Source organism: Corvus hawaiiensis, chromosome 2 (genome assembly GCF_020740725.1).
Source record: "Corvus hawaiiensis isolate bCorHaw1 chromosome 2, bCorHaw1.pri.cur, whole genome shotgun sequence".
Lineage (NCBI taxonomy): Eukaryota > Metazoa > Chordata > Aves > Passeriformes > Corvidae > Corvus > Corvus hawaiiensis.
The window spans coordinates 9,459,818-9,476,455 of NC_063214.1; the positions used below are offsets into that span (position 1 = coordinate 9,459,818).

Here is a 16,638-nt window from a genome sequence, read left to right on the forward strand (position 1 = left end):
AAAATATAAACTTGGACATGTATGAAAGAATCCACTGCATTTTAGTCACCTGTGACTAATTTTATTTGCTTAGTTTGGTTCTCAGTTCATGTTCTCTGCCATAAAGAGCTCAGGTTTAGCCCCAGAGGAACTCAGAAAATCCTTCTTCCCTTGGGAAGCTGCTGTGCCAGCTCCAGGGAGGAAAGCTTTCACAGGCAATTTAGTGCAGGAAGTGCAGCGGTCACGGGAAGGATCCGGGAGCCTGAGATTTGCATCCTTTGAGTGAGGAGCCAGCAGTGGGCAGCCAGGCTGAGAGGGGATGTGCCTTCTCTTCGAGACAAGTGGGAGTCTGAGCCAAAGCTGCTGCATCTCAGAAGGTCACTGAGTGAATGAAGCCACAGCTGAAAATAATGACCTGCTGCACAGACCAGCCAGGAAAAAAATGTGAATAATTCATTTCTATTCCCTCCTCTCAAACTGTGAGGATGTTGTTGTTGCTTCACAATTGTACTTGTAAGTCTAGGAGAACCTTGGTTTTGCATCTTGAAGGATTTTCATTTTCTTGTGGGAGCTCATGGTTAAAGAAGACCTATGAACTTCTGCTTCAAATCTCTTGATAACTTGAGTCCTGTCAGAAAAGTTCCCTTCAGAAAACTCTGTATAAGGACCCTGAACAATCCCATATTTTAGCACAGTGGCTGTGAGAGATCTCTGAGAAATGTCTTTCATCAGATTACAAGTCTTGGTGAAGTTTCACCTACCCATCCTTCTAAAGTTTGAAATTGAAAGTTAGGGTTCTGCTGTTGAAGACTCATGCTCTGCACAGCTGCTCTTTTTTTAGGGGAAAGTAGGAAATTTCCTATTGATGAAATACACCCCACGATATACAGTTGTCTAAAATCCATCCATGTTTTCACCCTGCCAACATTAGCTCCAGACTCAGAAAAGTAAGACAATATTGTCAATATCTGCAATGACAGTTAGGAAATGAAATCCCCTTGGAATCAGCAGCAGAATCTGGACCCCTTTGGAAAGTCATGGTGGTTGTACTCTCCTCACTCCACCCCTGGTGCTGTCTGCAGGGTTTAGGCGTGATCTGCCACATGCAGAGTCAGGTCTGGTCATGTAGGTGGGCCCTTGGCTTCATCCTTGGTGACTTTAACACAGCCCCTCAGAGTGACCTTAGTCTGTCTTTTACAGTGTGGGCGCTCTCAGTGGGAAACAGGCTGCTAAATTCCCCTGGAGATTTGGGTTATGTAGTTTCTTTTATGGTTACCAGGTAGGATTTTTAAATATGTTTTTAAATTTGTGGATTGTTAGTATTATTATTATGTTAGTATTATTCCTTATTGCATTTGTGATTCTTTAGGTAACGTAATTAAAAACTGAGAGATTTTGTATGGCAAATTAACCCTGGCTAGTCTGAGATTTTATCCTTGGAAGTGTGTGAATAGCACAGTAGTGGGGATGCTTAAAAGAAAATTCATGTGTAACTGATACTTCAAATCATCTGACTTGCTTAAGGGGAGAGAAATGAAGACATACCAGACATGGAGTTCAGTTCAAGTTCACTTTTATTTCTGATTTCAATCACTGATTGTAGTGAAAGCTACATATGCAGCAGTGCATCCAGGGGAGATTTATGCATGGGGTTAAATTTACAGTTTTACAGAAATTTCACAGTTGTCATTGTAAACACATCATTCCCATGCTGGGCCTTTGGATGTTGCAGAAAGATTGCTAGTTCCAGATATAATTTAAGTGACCCATAGAATGTTCCTATGTGTTGACCATTAGTTAAGTTTAGTGTGTTTTCTGTACTTAGTAAATAACGATGTAAAAAACACTTTATGAAGCCTTTGCTTCTTTTTTGTCTTTTTTTTGTGATCCTTGTAGAACAGATTCAAGACCATGAAGATAGTTGTAACATGCTTTTGTCGTAAGATTTTAATCTTGGTTTATAATAAGAAAGGAAGTATTGCATAGAAAATGTTTTGTACTGTAGCTGTGAAAGCATTTCAGGGAAGTATTTTACTGGTTCAAATATTGTCATATAAACATAGCTGTCTGTTCAGAAATGAGTTTTGACTAATGTGAGCCAATACGGATTACTAGGAATTAAATCTTCCTTTGTAATTAACAAAAGCCAAATGTTTGTAGAAAGTTAATTTGGAATTGTTACAGTTTTAAACTTCTGAAAATTGCATATGCTGAGGCATGGATTTTTCTTTTCTGAATTTCATTTATGACATTCTGCATGTATCTTGGCCGTTTCTACAGTTTCAATGGGCGAAGTATCAAATACATATGGTAATTCTGATATTTGGTGACTTGTGATTAATGCCAAGGGCTGAATAACTCTCAGCTGCCTCTGAATTCACCAAGCAATTCAGGACACAGATAACCCTTATGCCTTTGTAGATATCCATCTTCTTGTAGTTACAGCCATTAATAATGAGGCCAGAAAAGTGAGAAAAGGAGTCTTATGAACGGACTTGAATCTGATTCTGCCTCTGATGTATCCTAGCTGGATTGGCAGGGGTGCCAGAGGCAGCAGCTTGAATCTATTGTCATTTTATCTCCCTTAAGTACTTTCTTTTTACGTAAAGCCACCTTCCTATGCATTTTGCACCTTCCTTTAGGCTACCTTCAGGCCTGTCTGTATTGCAAAGCTGTTTTGTTGGTCTGTATGGTAGGGGGGAACAATTGGCTTGCACTTTGTCATGACAGATTTACAGCACAGGAAGACCACTTGAAAGAATGTTTCAGACTACTTTCAAATATAATTTTTCATGTGTTTGATCTGGAGGAGGCAGCATGTACCTTCCTGGGGGTCCCAGAGAATGGAACAGAAAGCAGGACAGACTCCTCTGTCTGAACTTTGAAGTTAAACAAGAACAAACTTTAATCATTGTCGAAGACCTGCTCCAAACACATTTTGATGTCTAGTGTCTGATATTTAAGCTTGCTATAATAGGTAGGGAAGAATACATGGGATTCACAAGGCTTGGAACAAGATATGAATTTTTAAATAGAAATTTGAGATAGATAGTCATTTGTACTCTTTTTTGTTCAACTTTGTTCAAACTGCAAAGCTGCCTTCTATTGCTGACGTTCCATGCCTCAGAGCCTCTGTCGCAGTGGTGAGTTGTCATATGGATATTTTGGGATGCTAGACCCAGACAGAGGGAAATGAACAAACTCTCTTGTTTCTTAACTAAGAAATAAAAGCTGGATATACCAGCTGGTGACACTATTAATTGCAATTGCCTGAACTCACCTCGTAGTTCGACTGTTATATTGTTATTTGTAATTAAATGGTACACTTTTAAAGCAGCAGGTTAATATCACATGCCCACCACTTTCAAATTAAAGAAAATGAGTTGTTGTGTATGCTGTACTCTAGAAGACTGAAATATATGAAATTTGTGATATCACATATGCAGAAACCCTGGCTATACAACCAAAAGTCAGTATTTCATTCTGCAGTCTAAATTTGATTTTCCTATGAATCTGTTTGCTTTAGAATTATTTTGCAACAGAGCAGATTTCATTTATTAAATAGAATTAAACTAGGAACTGAAAGAAAGTTTAAAAAAAATGTCATTCACATTTATATTTGGACTTCCCAAGCATTTCTCTTATGGCTTCATTCTGTCTCATATTTCATACCACATTTCTGTGAAAAGCAAATGAATCACCCACATATATAAAAATATTTCATAACACAGACAGATGGGCATGGATTTATACATACAGAAATTTACACACATATACACAACGCACATAGGTATATAAAATATGGTCTTAGAATAAGAATATATGCGTGTACAGCTATACTGAATTCTTGGTGGTATGTTGTAGAACCCTTGGGTAAGTTTTTATGGATTTGATTTATTGGCTGAGTTGATTCATGATTTGTATATGATTTTTTGCTGCTGGGTGGCCATAATTTACAATTCTGGACCTAGTTAACTCTGTGGGTGCCTAGAGTTTTCTGTATGAACATCTCCAACTATTGTTTAAAGAAATAAATGAAGTGGACTTGCTTGAATGAACAATTTACTGATGAGGAGCAAAATATGGTCAGGCAGGCAGGTCATAGAAAACAGCTTTCAATAAGTCTTTGTAAGTCACCATACCATCATATATTTTGTTTGCATACATACAATAATCCATACATGTTACAGGCAGCTGAAGATCATCTGTGAAATGCTGATCACAATCTTTTTCTCTTATTAGAATTCAGTGCTATTCTTGTATTATCCTACTTGCAAAGCCCTGATAGATTTGCTGGTAGGCGCAGAACAAAATCCTGAAGAGGCATGAAAAGTCAAAAAGTGCCTTGTCTTCATTTTGGTATAAATGAAACATGACACTTAGTTTCAGAATTAGACTTTAAGCTCTGGCAGTTAGCAAAGCCATTCTTTTCCCACGACACAACCATATCTACTAGAGTGGTGGAACAAAACTGTTTTCTGTATCTTGCTTACTAGGAAGAAAGGACTTCTCTTGGTATTCAGCATGGTCACAACTCTTCAAGAGGTTTGGGGTATAATGGTACACTGCCTGTCACTTTTGCAAACCATTATATCATTTGCTGCTATAAAGTCCAGCTGGTGTATTCTGGAGCAGGGGCAAAAATGTGAGAAGAGCCAGAGCACTCAAATTAAAATGCTTTCATTAACTGTTAAGTATACACAGACTATGAATAGTTCTAATTTGCAAGATTTCATATATTGTCTCCAAAGGTGATTTGACTGCTTACATCTCTAAATACTGGATGTGAACTGGACTTACTGGGTATGAACTTAGTAAGACAAACTCAGCAGAGTTTCTTTATGTGTTCCTACCAAATTTCACATGGATGTCTTTCATTGTGTACTTTTTTTACTTAAAGCCATTGGTCTACAGTCCATGGGTATTTCTGGGATTGCCTATTGAGAAGAAATATTGCACATAGACAGCATAAGTTTTTCACAGCTGCATAGTTTTCATTTGCAGTTTTCATTTGCAATGTCATGTTAATAAACTGAAGGTACTGACGAGTCTTATTGAAATGGTGAGTACCTAATTGTTTAAAATGCAATGAAGAATTTTGGTAGTTACCCACCTGGGGATGTTCACTTCCTTGTAGCCATCTGTGACTGCTCCAGTTGCAGACATGTGTAATTCCATATCTAGTGGTAGCACATTTTATTGTAGCTGTGTAATTCATCAGAATTCCACGTGGAATAGCCATCATTGTAGCTAAAGTTCTAAACCCTTCTCATGTTTTAAGAAAACCAACCAAGCAAACAAAAGAAACCCCTTTGTAAATGCATTCAGAATTCTATCTTGTACGCACAGCTTCCTTCAGCATGCATGTCACATCTTAGGAAGTCTGCCTCAACATCCATGAGGGAATGTTTCCTCTGTGTCTCCTTTATCTAAATCTCAAATAACTTGCAAGAAAAGCAGCTTTCAATGACTTTTTAGTTTTTCTATGTTTCTGCTTTAATGCTTCTCTCCATCTATGCTTTGAAGAGAGTCTTGTAGCGATTCTTGCAAGAAATTCCTAGGATTGTTCCTGCTTAAGGTTACAATTTGTGCAAGATACGCAGTTGTGTCGTATTGTGGTGGATTTGAATGGGATTTTCTAAAGTGATAAAATAACAGAGGAGCACAAATGCTACTGGATGTCTTTAGGATTTAGGCTCTGAAGACATGCACGAACATCACTGATTTCAGTTTACATGGGTTTTTAAGTTGGCAAATTCTTGTGATACATAAATACATTTCTTTGTTATAGCCAGTGTGGTCAGTATTTATACACATAAAACGTATATATTTCTGCATATGTATCTGGATATACAACAATCCCAAAATGCAAGTGGAAGTCATTCAAAAATTGTGGGATTTTTAAATCCTTTGCATACATTATTTGGAAAATAAATTGCTTTATGTGATTTAGGGAGATGTAAAACAGCAATATAGATAGACTTCTAGTTATATTTTGCATTCCCTTTTCCTGCTTACCAGTTCAGGCAGTCAGCAATCTTAAAATGCACATAGATTCTTGAAAAATGTGTGTTTGCAGGTCACCTTTATTTTTTCATTCCTCATGCCTCAAATCTCCATTGAAATTTCAGCATTACCAGCTTTCTGAATGATAAAGGACATATCTCTTGTGCTCTCAAGCAATGAGTGCCAAAGGCAACAGAATGAAATTTGTATGCAACACTATCTATGTTCCACGTGTGTGTCCATTTATCTCAATAACTGACTGTCATCTTTGTGCCTGTACATCCTACAATGACAATCAGAGCCCAACGCTGCTCAAGATGTCAAATTTCCAGGGACAGATTTCTAGCTGCAGGCAACTCAAGCTAAATACCTCATATTGAGAACACTCTCCTCCTTGTCACTGACCACATTAGACCCTTTCCTGTAGCTTCATATGTGGCTTTTATTTATTGTCCACTTCCGCTCCTGCCTTGAACAGCAGTGGTTTTCATAAGTGATTTGGCCCATAAGCATATGTGCACTTCAAAATGTAGTTTATGTAATTAAGAAACTTTCTTTGTATGTCAAAGTAAACATGGTACTTACTCAGCTGCCTACGCAAATTTTGCTGCATTTGGTGAACTGAAACTTGTTCGACCATTTGGTCAATAAAACAGGAGAATAAATCCTTTTAAAGGAAGATCAGATACTTTCATAAGCATTTAATGTATATTTTTATATAACATAATAAGATTCAGAATCACAAAGGTAAGTGTGTTTTGTGATTTGGGGATCATTGGAATTCCATTATCTCCCAAAAGCTGAATTCAAAATTAAGAGCAGAATGTTATTCATTTCCCTGTAAGAATTTAATTGCTTCCGCTCATCTGCTTATCAGCCTTAAAAGTTACTTATTTAAAGGTGAGAAGAACTAAAGAATAAATAATTTCCTTCACTTCCTTTAGAAAAGAAAGCCAAAACAAACACAAAATGCATGAATAATAATGAGCACGACAGCAGCAGGATAGCGTGCACATATTTCTTGTCAAGAAAAAGTAATTGCAGCACTTGACGTAAAAATGAGATTTATGTCTCGTGCTAATTTTACTCTCCACCTGATTGTATCAGTACATGGGAAGGAGTTGTAGTCCTTCTGGCTAACAGGCATTAAACAGACTGGTGAACACCCAGCATTACATTACACAGAATGAAGAAAAAACTAACAAGGGTCCAAATCTCAGAGATTTTAAAATACTGATGTGGAACTAAAACACGAGGTTTTTGCATAAGAGAAGGAAATTAAGCTAAAATTATTTTTTTTCCACTTTTTTATGTGATATGGAGAATTACTGATGGCTTGTTCTGTTTCATTATCTGTAACAAAATATTTTTCAAGTTGTTATTATTATTAAATTGATAATTCATATTAAAGTGTTTTTGTTATCCTTGACTTGTCCTAGATCAGAGGAGGAAAGCTTATGATCACATACACAAGAAAGAATGACGCTGGCAAATATGTTTGTGTTGGAACAAATATGGTGGGAGAACGTGAAAGCGAAGTTGCGGAGCTCACTGTTTTAGGTAAGAACTCCTTTAAAATGAAAATGTTGGTGAAATTTTCCAACTTTTGTTTTTCCTAGTAAGCTTTTTTTTTAAGAGATCATTCTTATCCATTTCCTTTTCTGTGTTGAAAATGTTTTTCTCGTGGTTGTGTTCTAGCAAATTAAGAGGAAGTTAATGGCTCTGCAGCCCAGCTGGGACAATTTTCCTATCAGAAGATGCTTTTGTACTTAATTCTCAAACTGAAAATAATTCCAGTGTCCATGGCTGGATCACTGTTCAGAGTTTCATGTGAAGCAGGGGTTTCCTTAATGAAACAAGCTTTTACACCATCTTAAAATTGTTCAAACTGAGTATCCAGGAAGAAAGTAGTGCGTAACCCTTTAGAAACTGAGGAAGACTTTCTGATCCCCTGTAGTGTTTTATTTTGGTTTTGTATAAACACTTTTGAAACTCTAGGGGAGGGAGTTTATTGTCAAATAGACTTTCAGAACTTTCAAGCAAAATCTAAACTTGAAAGTCATGAGTAAAGTCCTGCAGCACCAGGCTCCTAATTAACTGTACCAGTTAATAGCTCATCACGAGTCTGCTGCCAGCCAAGGAATCATGGGCTGGACCGTTTGGTGATTTAGGCTGAAAAAACACCACTCCTGCTAAACACCTGTAAGAGGGATGCATTGCAGGCAGAGCTCTGTCTGGCTTTTTCCTCATCTCTTGTTCCTTTCAGACATATTTCAGATTTTCAGCCTGGGGAGACTAGTGAGGTTTTGTTTTCAAATGGGGCAGTAAAGCTTTGAATGTCTTACTAGTCTATGTCTAGAAATCTTTAATATACCTAATTCTTTCAACTCAGACTTGGATATGCGTGAAAAAGCACGAGAAATATGCTGACTTCATATATTAAAATTTTTCTACATTAATCTTCTATTTATGAAGTTTGGTTATTTAGAAGTTGAACTTTTGCTTTTAGGTCTCTGCTTTAGATCAGAGGGAGGATTGCGTGCCAGAAACTGTAATATTAGAAAGTTTCAAAGTGATCCTTGCTAAGCTTTCCTTGTATGTACCAAATAATTGTGTGACAAAGATAGATCCTTAAATCAGTGCTGATTTCCCTTATCCGTTTCTGCATTTGAATAAGAGTGTTATGAATGGGCAGACAAAAACTCCTGGAAGTCCATTACTCTTCCTTTAGGAAACTGATCTGGAGAACAATGCACCTCTTGTGGGTTTTGCAGTTGCGCAGCAGTCCTGGGCTTACCAGATCAGTCCTTTTTCTCTTGCATAGTTAAGTTAAATATTCTTCCCCAAACTGCTCCTACCCTGACGTTTAATCTGGAACGTTCTTTTCTTACATTCAGGTTTCGTTTTTTCGGCATCTACAAGAAAGGGACTAGGACAGGGGATGGTCTATATTTGTATCTTTTTAATGCCCAGTTAGATTTATGCCTGTAGATCTGTTTTATTTCTCACTTCTTGTATATGAACCCAGGCTAGAACTGACAGCTTAAAGATCATCTTGCTGTTTCATTTAACATTGTTTCCTGGCATTGCCAGCAAAGTTAAGTTTTCTACCACACAAGTGTTCAGCTGGTCTGGACATCCTTGAGAATAAAGGGTTTTTTTAATGAGGTTTTGTTCAGTTCACATTTCTTTTTTGAACCATTAACTTTTTGCAATACTGAGTCTCTATATCTGCAAAGCCTGAGTAATATTTAGAACTGCTTTTTTCAAACACAAATCTGAGACATGAAGAGCATGGGATTTTCTCTTTATCCTTCTGTCTGGTCGTTTTGTACTCCTGTGAGAAATTTGTGGTGTATTTTTGGGTATTCACGCTTCCTGATAGTGCCAATGGCTTCAGACTCTTCCAGTTCCAGGGGGATGATATTTATATCTTTAATACATACAAGTCAAAACATGCAACTGCCTTCTCAACTCCCTCAGAGCTTTCACAGGTTTATAGACAAAAAGTTCATCTGCCTTAGGCAAAGGAACCTGCCAAACACTCTCCTGTTAAACATTCCCAGTTCTTTTATGGACATGCTGTTGTCATCTAGTGCTGCTCTTCTAGATGGGTCATTCCTGGAATATTCCAGAAATTGTTTAAAACCGCTTTTTTCCTTGGGAGTGTGCAAACCTCACTATACTGCAGCCTGGTGTAGAACTATGAACGTATCAATAGTCCAGCAACCTACAGCTTTGAACCTGTTACAGGTATGAAAGTGTATCAATACCTTTCCTGAAATTTGCAGGGTTTGCCAAAATGACACAGCCTGTACTGAGATCCCCTTTTGTTCCAGAAAGTCTGATCATAAGTATGCAGCAATTAATCTGACTCTGGTGAGCCAGGACTTGGATCATCCATGTCCTGCAAATTAAGCCAGGGATAGCAGCAGTTTTTATAAACAAAAACTACAAAGAGGACATTCTGGGGCTTTTTTGACTTGTTTTACTTCATGTGTGCTGGTGAAAGAAAATGTTGCCTTTCTAATGCAGCACTGGAAATTATTGCATGGAACACTTGCTCCTGCTGACACCTGCGAGCAGCCTCACAGAGATCCTGTGCAACTCAGACACAGAGCTGCTGGATTAATCCTTGTTTTCCTTTCCTTTCCCTTTAGAGAGGCCATCTTTTGTGAAGAGACCAAGCAATTTGGCGGTAACTGTGGATGACAGTGCGGAGTTCAAGTGTGAGGCAAGAGGTGACCCAGTCCCTACAGTGAGATGGAGAAAAGATGATGGGGAGCTACCAAAAGCAAGGTGCAGTACTTGGAGTTACCCTTTTTATGACATCTAGTTTGGTATATGATGGGGCCATTCAGTGATTGACAGCTAGCATTTCTTTGTCTTGAATACAAAAGGCCTGGCTTGATCCAGTAAGACATTTCTAATTACCATTGTGCTCTAGTTGAAGCTACAATTTATTTTAAAACTTAAGAACATCCTGGTCTCAAGTTTTTTGTTGTAACAACACATGGCAAATATAACATAAAATAACCAAGTTCAGTCAGTAATATCAGATACAGATTAATTCTTCACCTGAAGAGTCTCTTGTGATTACTAAAAGTTTTGGAGAATGTGTAATAGTAAAAGACATTTCAACACCAAGAGGTATGTATTGGAATTGCAATGGATATAAAATGTAGTCTGGTAATGTAAAGAGCTGCCTTGGTTATACATGTATTTGTTACTAGGTTTGCAATTAACTTATTTTTTTGTCATTGCTGTAATTAAGGCCAAAAAGTAAAACATCTTATTAAAAATAAATACATCCTGTGATAGATAGATATAGAGATAGATTAAATAGTTATTTACTTACCTTGAAATGCTAATTATCAGTTTAAAAACTTTCAGGGGAATGGATTGAAAGAAGAAACCCTTTAACAGTTGGCTTCAGCCAACCAATCCAACTTCTTGATAGTTTAGTCTATAGCTTTAATGAAAACTACCGTTTTTAGGAGAAAAATCGACTTACCATAAACAGAAACACAGTGACTGCATTATACAAAAAAGAGAGAAAGGTGATGAAGGGAGAGAAATTGGTAAAAGGCCACTTTGTTCTTTAGGAAGAACAAAAAAGAATGAATTGTGATTTATCTTGACTTTCAAGCAATTCTGATCTTCTTGGGAACAGTATTTTCTTGTCAACCATATTAATAAAAATCTTTCATTCAGTTGAGGAGTAATAGCTATTATTATATTTACTTGTTAAAAGAATTCTAACAAGATGTTCTGCATTAGGGCTTTGTGATTGTGTGCATATAATATCAGAATAAGGTTTTCAAATGCTTGGATATATTTTGTTTTTAAAACTTTATTTTACATTATCAGTTAATAAGTATTTATACTTTTTTTTCCTTATGGGAAATACAGAAATAAGAATATTTGAGAGCAAATCCCCCATATTTTTACCCTTTGCAGAAATTGTACAAAGTTCTGTTATTCCTATTCATTGTTAACTGCTATCTATATTTAAAGATACGAAATCCGTGATGATCATACCTTGAAAATCAAGAAAGTTATGGCAGGAGACATGGGATCGTATACTTGTGTTGCAGAAAATATGGTTGGAAAAGCTGAGGCGTCAGCAACTTTAACAGTTCAAGGTAAGAATGTTTCTTTGTAAAGAATAAAGTTGAATAAAGTTGTACAAGAATAAAGTTGAATAAAGTTGTACTAGAATAAAGTTGATTTTTTTTTTTTTTTTTTTTTTTTGTACAACAACTGTAGAGATAAAAAATGTGAAAATACAAATTTGGCTTGGGTTGTATTCCGAGGAAATGGAAACACTTCACGTGTAAGATTTTTTTAAGCAGTCTTTACAATACTGGGATGGGGAACTGAGTATGTTTTGAATTTCAGTTCTTCAAGTTCAGAATCATGTCATTTGCAATCTTTGTATCTGAAAAGCTAACAGAAAGAAGAAGGTCAGTGTTATAAGATGCATTGTTTTAATTCAAGGAGTTGCGAGTTCAAGTATCTGCCAAGTTTTTTCAATTAAATATAGTGGAGAAGCAGTGAATGATAAATCTGTTTGTGTGTCTTTTAATACACTAACCCAGACCACTGGAATTCCTGTTGCTTTTTCATTATAGAAGCGTATCGTAGCACTACTGTTTCTTTGTAAGATAAAAATTCAGTAGAGCTCAGTGAACTAATATGTATAAAAATCCTTCGCTGCCTTTGTATACACAATCCAGATGTTCACTATTCAGATAATCCCTCTCTTCCTTTCCTGGCTAGCAGACAGGCAATGATGTCATCCTGGTGCTTTTTTCTAGTCACTGATGGTCCCTCTGTCCTTTTCTCTGTTCAGTGGGAATTAGTGATTATGGAGTTCTGGGGAAGTATAGGCTTAAAAGTATTTTATTTGGTAACAGGCCTCTATTTTGACACATTTACTGTAACAGGAAAGGTCTTGTCCTTACCCTGCTCTCCTTTATTCCACCAGAAACATTTGGTGTCCCTCTGTTAGGAAAGTATTGAATTCTTTTGTTGAGGCTCTCATAAAACCAAGAATTTTGAGATGTTCTGTTTTGTTCGTCACCATGATGTTTATACATCAAAACTGATACCTTATGTTTGTAAAATAACCAGCTCTCATGCTCAGTGTTGTAGAATAAAAGATAAACTTGTGAGCAGTAAGCACAGTTCATTCAAAGGAAGAAGGCTGAATTATTTTTTTAAATGGTGATTCGTTCTGAAGATCGTGTCTTAAATTAACTTAATCCTGTAAAATGTTACTATTAAGAAAATTTGCTTTAATGACTGGTTGTGCAGTTACATTTCTGGAAATAAGCTCTTGGTAGCCCTAATCTTTCATAGTCTATTCAAAATAATAAACAAAAAGATACTTGAAATCCCATTTAGGTTAATGGTGCTAATAGATATAAAATGACATAAGTATGCAGATGTTAGAAATCGAGTGAGATCTCTTTGATAATAAACTGGTATTTTTAAGGTATTTTTAAGATCATAGCCTAAGTCCTGATTCATCAAGATTTTTTAAGTGCTTGTATTACACAGTAGATATTTACATTGTGGCAGCTTTGCTCTGAGGATATTGTTATGGGATGATTTGTTTCCCAGTGTGAATGGATTGCCTCCTGAGCCATTTGTCTGCACTAATGTCTTCGTAGGAGGGATTGATGTGAGAAACTGTAATGTATAAGGACAATTTGTAGTTGGTAATGAAATAAATTATGATCAAAATCCATTTATTAGCGTATCTGAGAGACCGAGTTTTATGGGAGGAAAAAATACTCCTCTAGAAAATGCATTTTCCATTCAGATTTTTCACATTTTTCCTCCTTTTTTTGCCTTCTCCTCTTTTTCCCTCCTCTCCTCTTCCCTTGTTATAACTTTTTTTTTTTTTCCTAAAGGGCCAGCTTTTTGACTATGCTCCATCTAGAAAAGTAGACTGATCTTGTTTCAATACCAAAATAACATTGTCCTGACTGTGCACACACGGGTCTTTGAATTTTTGGTTAGTTGTTTGTTTTTTATAATTTTATGATTTTTTGGGGTTGTGATTTAAGGAATGGAAATGACAAGTCTTTTCTGCATTTCTGGTTATCATCACATGATCTGTTGACTGTAGAGTTTAGTAAATGTGTGTTTTGCTGTGCCAAATTGAGTTATTTTTGTTACATATTTGTAAACAGAGGGCTGCATTAGAAATCGCAGCCTCAGACATTTGAGCTGCCACTGTGCAGGCATGTTAGATTAAGCAAAGGGCAAGGAGGGGTCTTGGCATGGGTTTGAATGGGTTAGGGTTATTTGTGGAGCTTTGGTTTGGGTTTTTTCCTCTTCAGTATCTCAGCAACAAGCTGTGGTGTTTCTGTGCCAGAGAAGGAATATAAGAGCTGTCAGTGGTGACCCCAGATGTGTGTCCGTGGCAGGAAAGAGACCGTCCCCATCTGTCAAGTGTCTGCACTGTAGGGCTGTGGCAGAGAGTGAAACGTGGCACCCCAGCAGACAGGGCTGTGAGCAGTGCTCTTCAGATCCTCAGGGTTGGCAGCACTGCTAAGAAAAGGATTAATCTTCTTCCCTACTCATCATTTCCACTCACACTGTGACTGACCCGTGTGTGCTTTCTCCTGTGGGGGGTTATCTGGGGTTCTAAAAGGCGCAGCGTGCAGCACCAGGGCAATTGAGATACGCAGCTGTCAGAGAGGTGTGGATGGGATGTGGTAAACAGCTAGCCTGGGGTCTCACAGGGAGCTGCCCTGGCTCCAGCAGGACCCCTTCCTCCTGCTCAGCTCTGCCTCTGCTCCGTGGAGCAGACCCTCCATGGTCCATGCATGGTTCTCTGTCTCGGGAATGCTCTTGGGAATGCTGCACAGCCACGGCGCTGCCTCTGAGCTGGGAGCTGGTCCAGGCCATGTCCCTGGACTAGGAACTGTCAGCTCAGATAGCTCAATTCTCCCTCTTTCTCTATAATAAACTGTTAACTGTAGAAAATACAGGAGAGGGGTGGGAATATCAGTTCCTTTTTATTGTTCTTCCTGCTCATGGCACTGGTGTCACAGATGCTGGTTGCTGGAATTACTGTTTTCTTCTATACAGGCTCCTAACTTTGGGGATCATAAGTGTTTCCTATATGCAGATGTTTTATTTTTATTGTGACTTCAGCCATATCCATAAGCCAGATTTGGAGTTCTGTATTGCCATAGTGAAGGTTGAACCCTTCATTTAGTGTTCTAGTCCTGCAGCTAGGAAGCATTTCCATCCCTAAAACTGTCAAGTTATCTTATTGTCTCCTCGGAAAATTAAATAGTTAAGGAAATGTAATCCTGATGTTGTTTCCATATACTTAAAATTGGAGAGTTGAGCCCTCTGTTTTCGTTTTGCAGCAATGTGTACTGCATCTGTAAGGCATCCAGAGACATTGCTAAATACATGTGGAAACGTTTCGTTCAGGAGATGATTAATTATTAAATAAATACCTCAGTCAATACATAATGCCAGGAAGCAGCCCGGAGTACAATACATTATATTTTGCCAACACATTATATTTTACCAAGTAGCTGATGTGCTTCAGAAAAGGAAAAAAATGCCAGAAAAATGGCATTACTGGAACCAGTGGACTTCTCTCTTGCTCTAGCACTAAGCAAACTGGGTATATTTGTTGTATTTATATTGTATTGTATTTGATGCATATGCTTTTCATGTTTTGTATAGGTTTCTATTATGTGACTTGCTTAGTTTTATGCCTCAAAGCAGGACTGTAGGAAGTATAATATTATATATTTCATTATTACATATATAATTGAAAACAATGTTCCTAAGACACACAAAATTACCAAAAATGCAGACTTCAGAACTTCAGTACTAAAAGAGAATTAGTTTTACCATTAATGCAAATAGAATTAGGGCTTCTTCAAGAATCTGCAAATTTCACATTTAACCATGAAAATGCTTTCAAGCAAATCTAAGAACCAAAGGTTTTACATATTTTCACCTACTTCCATTTGCTTTGCTCCCATTTGCAGTACTTAATTGGGCTTTTTTGACATCTAATTTTATAATAAGTTTATAATTTCTGGTGAAACAAGCTGTTCTCTCTGAAACAAGTGTAAGTTATGGCTCCAGTGGCAGCCCTACTCTGCAGCTGGCCAGGAACCATTATTGCAGTGACAGTGTAGATAAGACTCAGCAGGAGTTGGGAGAAACAGCTTGAGTGGGTCAGTTGACTTCAGGACTTCACAAGAGTGACACCAAAACCATGGCTGTAGGTGACTGTGGTCAGTCAGCAGCAGACTGGTAGTGAGCAGTAATCTTTGAGGTCTTCTTAGCTCTCCTTCCTCGAGTAGAGGCTCTGGAGGAGCGTGCAATACTTGGTACAGGGCCCTGCCTAATACACAGCTATAGCTGCAGCAGCAGCAACTGAACTGTAAAATGTAAATTTTGCCATTCAAAGGAACTAAACACATTTGGTGTTATCAGTTTGGCAGGAAAAAAGAAGAATTCCTATGGAAATTATACCGGCCAGTTCATATTTTACAGTGGCAGTCTCTGATACCAAGCCTTTTTAGATTATGATGTCTTTAATTTTAGGGTCAACAGAGCTTGTCTGCAAGGTAGATAGTGAGTGGAACTTTTGATAAGTGATTCCCAGCTGTGATTTTGCTGTAGGAGTCAAATCACAAGGAATTTTAATCTGAAAAGGTGGCACATGCTTCACATCTGGAATTTCCTCCTCTTTCCACCTCCTCTTTGTGCAAAGTAGCTTCAAGGCACACAGTAAAAGACATCTATTTGATAAGGCTATTGGGAAGGGCTGAGAATACCACCTGGAATGAAAAGGAATAGGGTTTGCTATTTCATCTGTCTGATAGCATATAAATGTTTCCACTGTGTCAGGCTGCTGCTACACATTATAAGTCGGCTGTAAATGTAATTACATTAAACATTAAAACAACAAGGACAAAATTCAGAATTTTATGGGATTACAGAAATGCTGTTGAGGTGTACAGCAATTATTATGTATTGTAGTGAACCCCTCACAGTATCAGGGGTGAATTTAACCAGTGGAATTTTAAAACTAGGATTTGGATTTAAATCTGAACTCGTCTACGTGTTCTCTTTTTAAATCAATGTTTCTTCCTTTGA

The 16,638-nt window shown here is 37.5% G+C and overlaps 1 protein-coding gene across 8 annotated transcripts in view; it reads left to right on the plus strand.

The window, feature by feature from the left end:
* The window catches only part of ROBO1 (roundabout guidance receptor 1), a 698,066-nt gene that overhangs the window by 605,416 nt on the left and 76,012 nt on the right, over positions 1-16,638 (plus strand). For all 8 annotated transcript variants that reach the window (XM_048293694.1, XM_048293699.1, XM_048293700.1 and 5 more), the window contains 3 exons: positions 7,425-7,545; positions 10,146-10,284; positions 11,503-11,630. In XM_048293694.1, the coding sequence (XP_048149651.1) occupies positions 7,425-7,545; positions 10,146-10,284; positions 11,503-11,630 (388 nt within the window). The remainder of the gene's footprint in view (positions 1-7,424; positions 7,546-10,145; positions 10,285-11,502; positions 11,631-16,638) is intronic.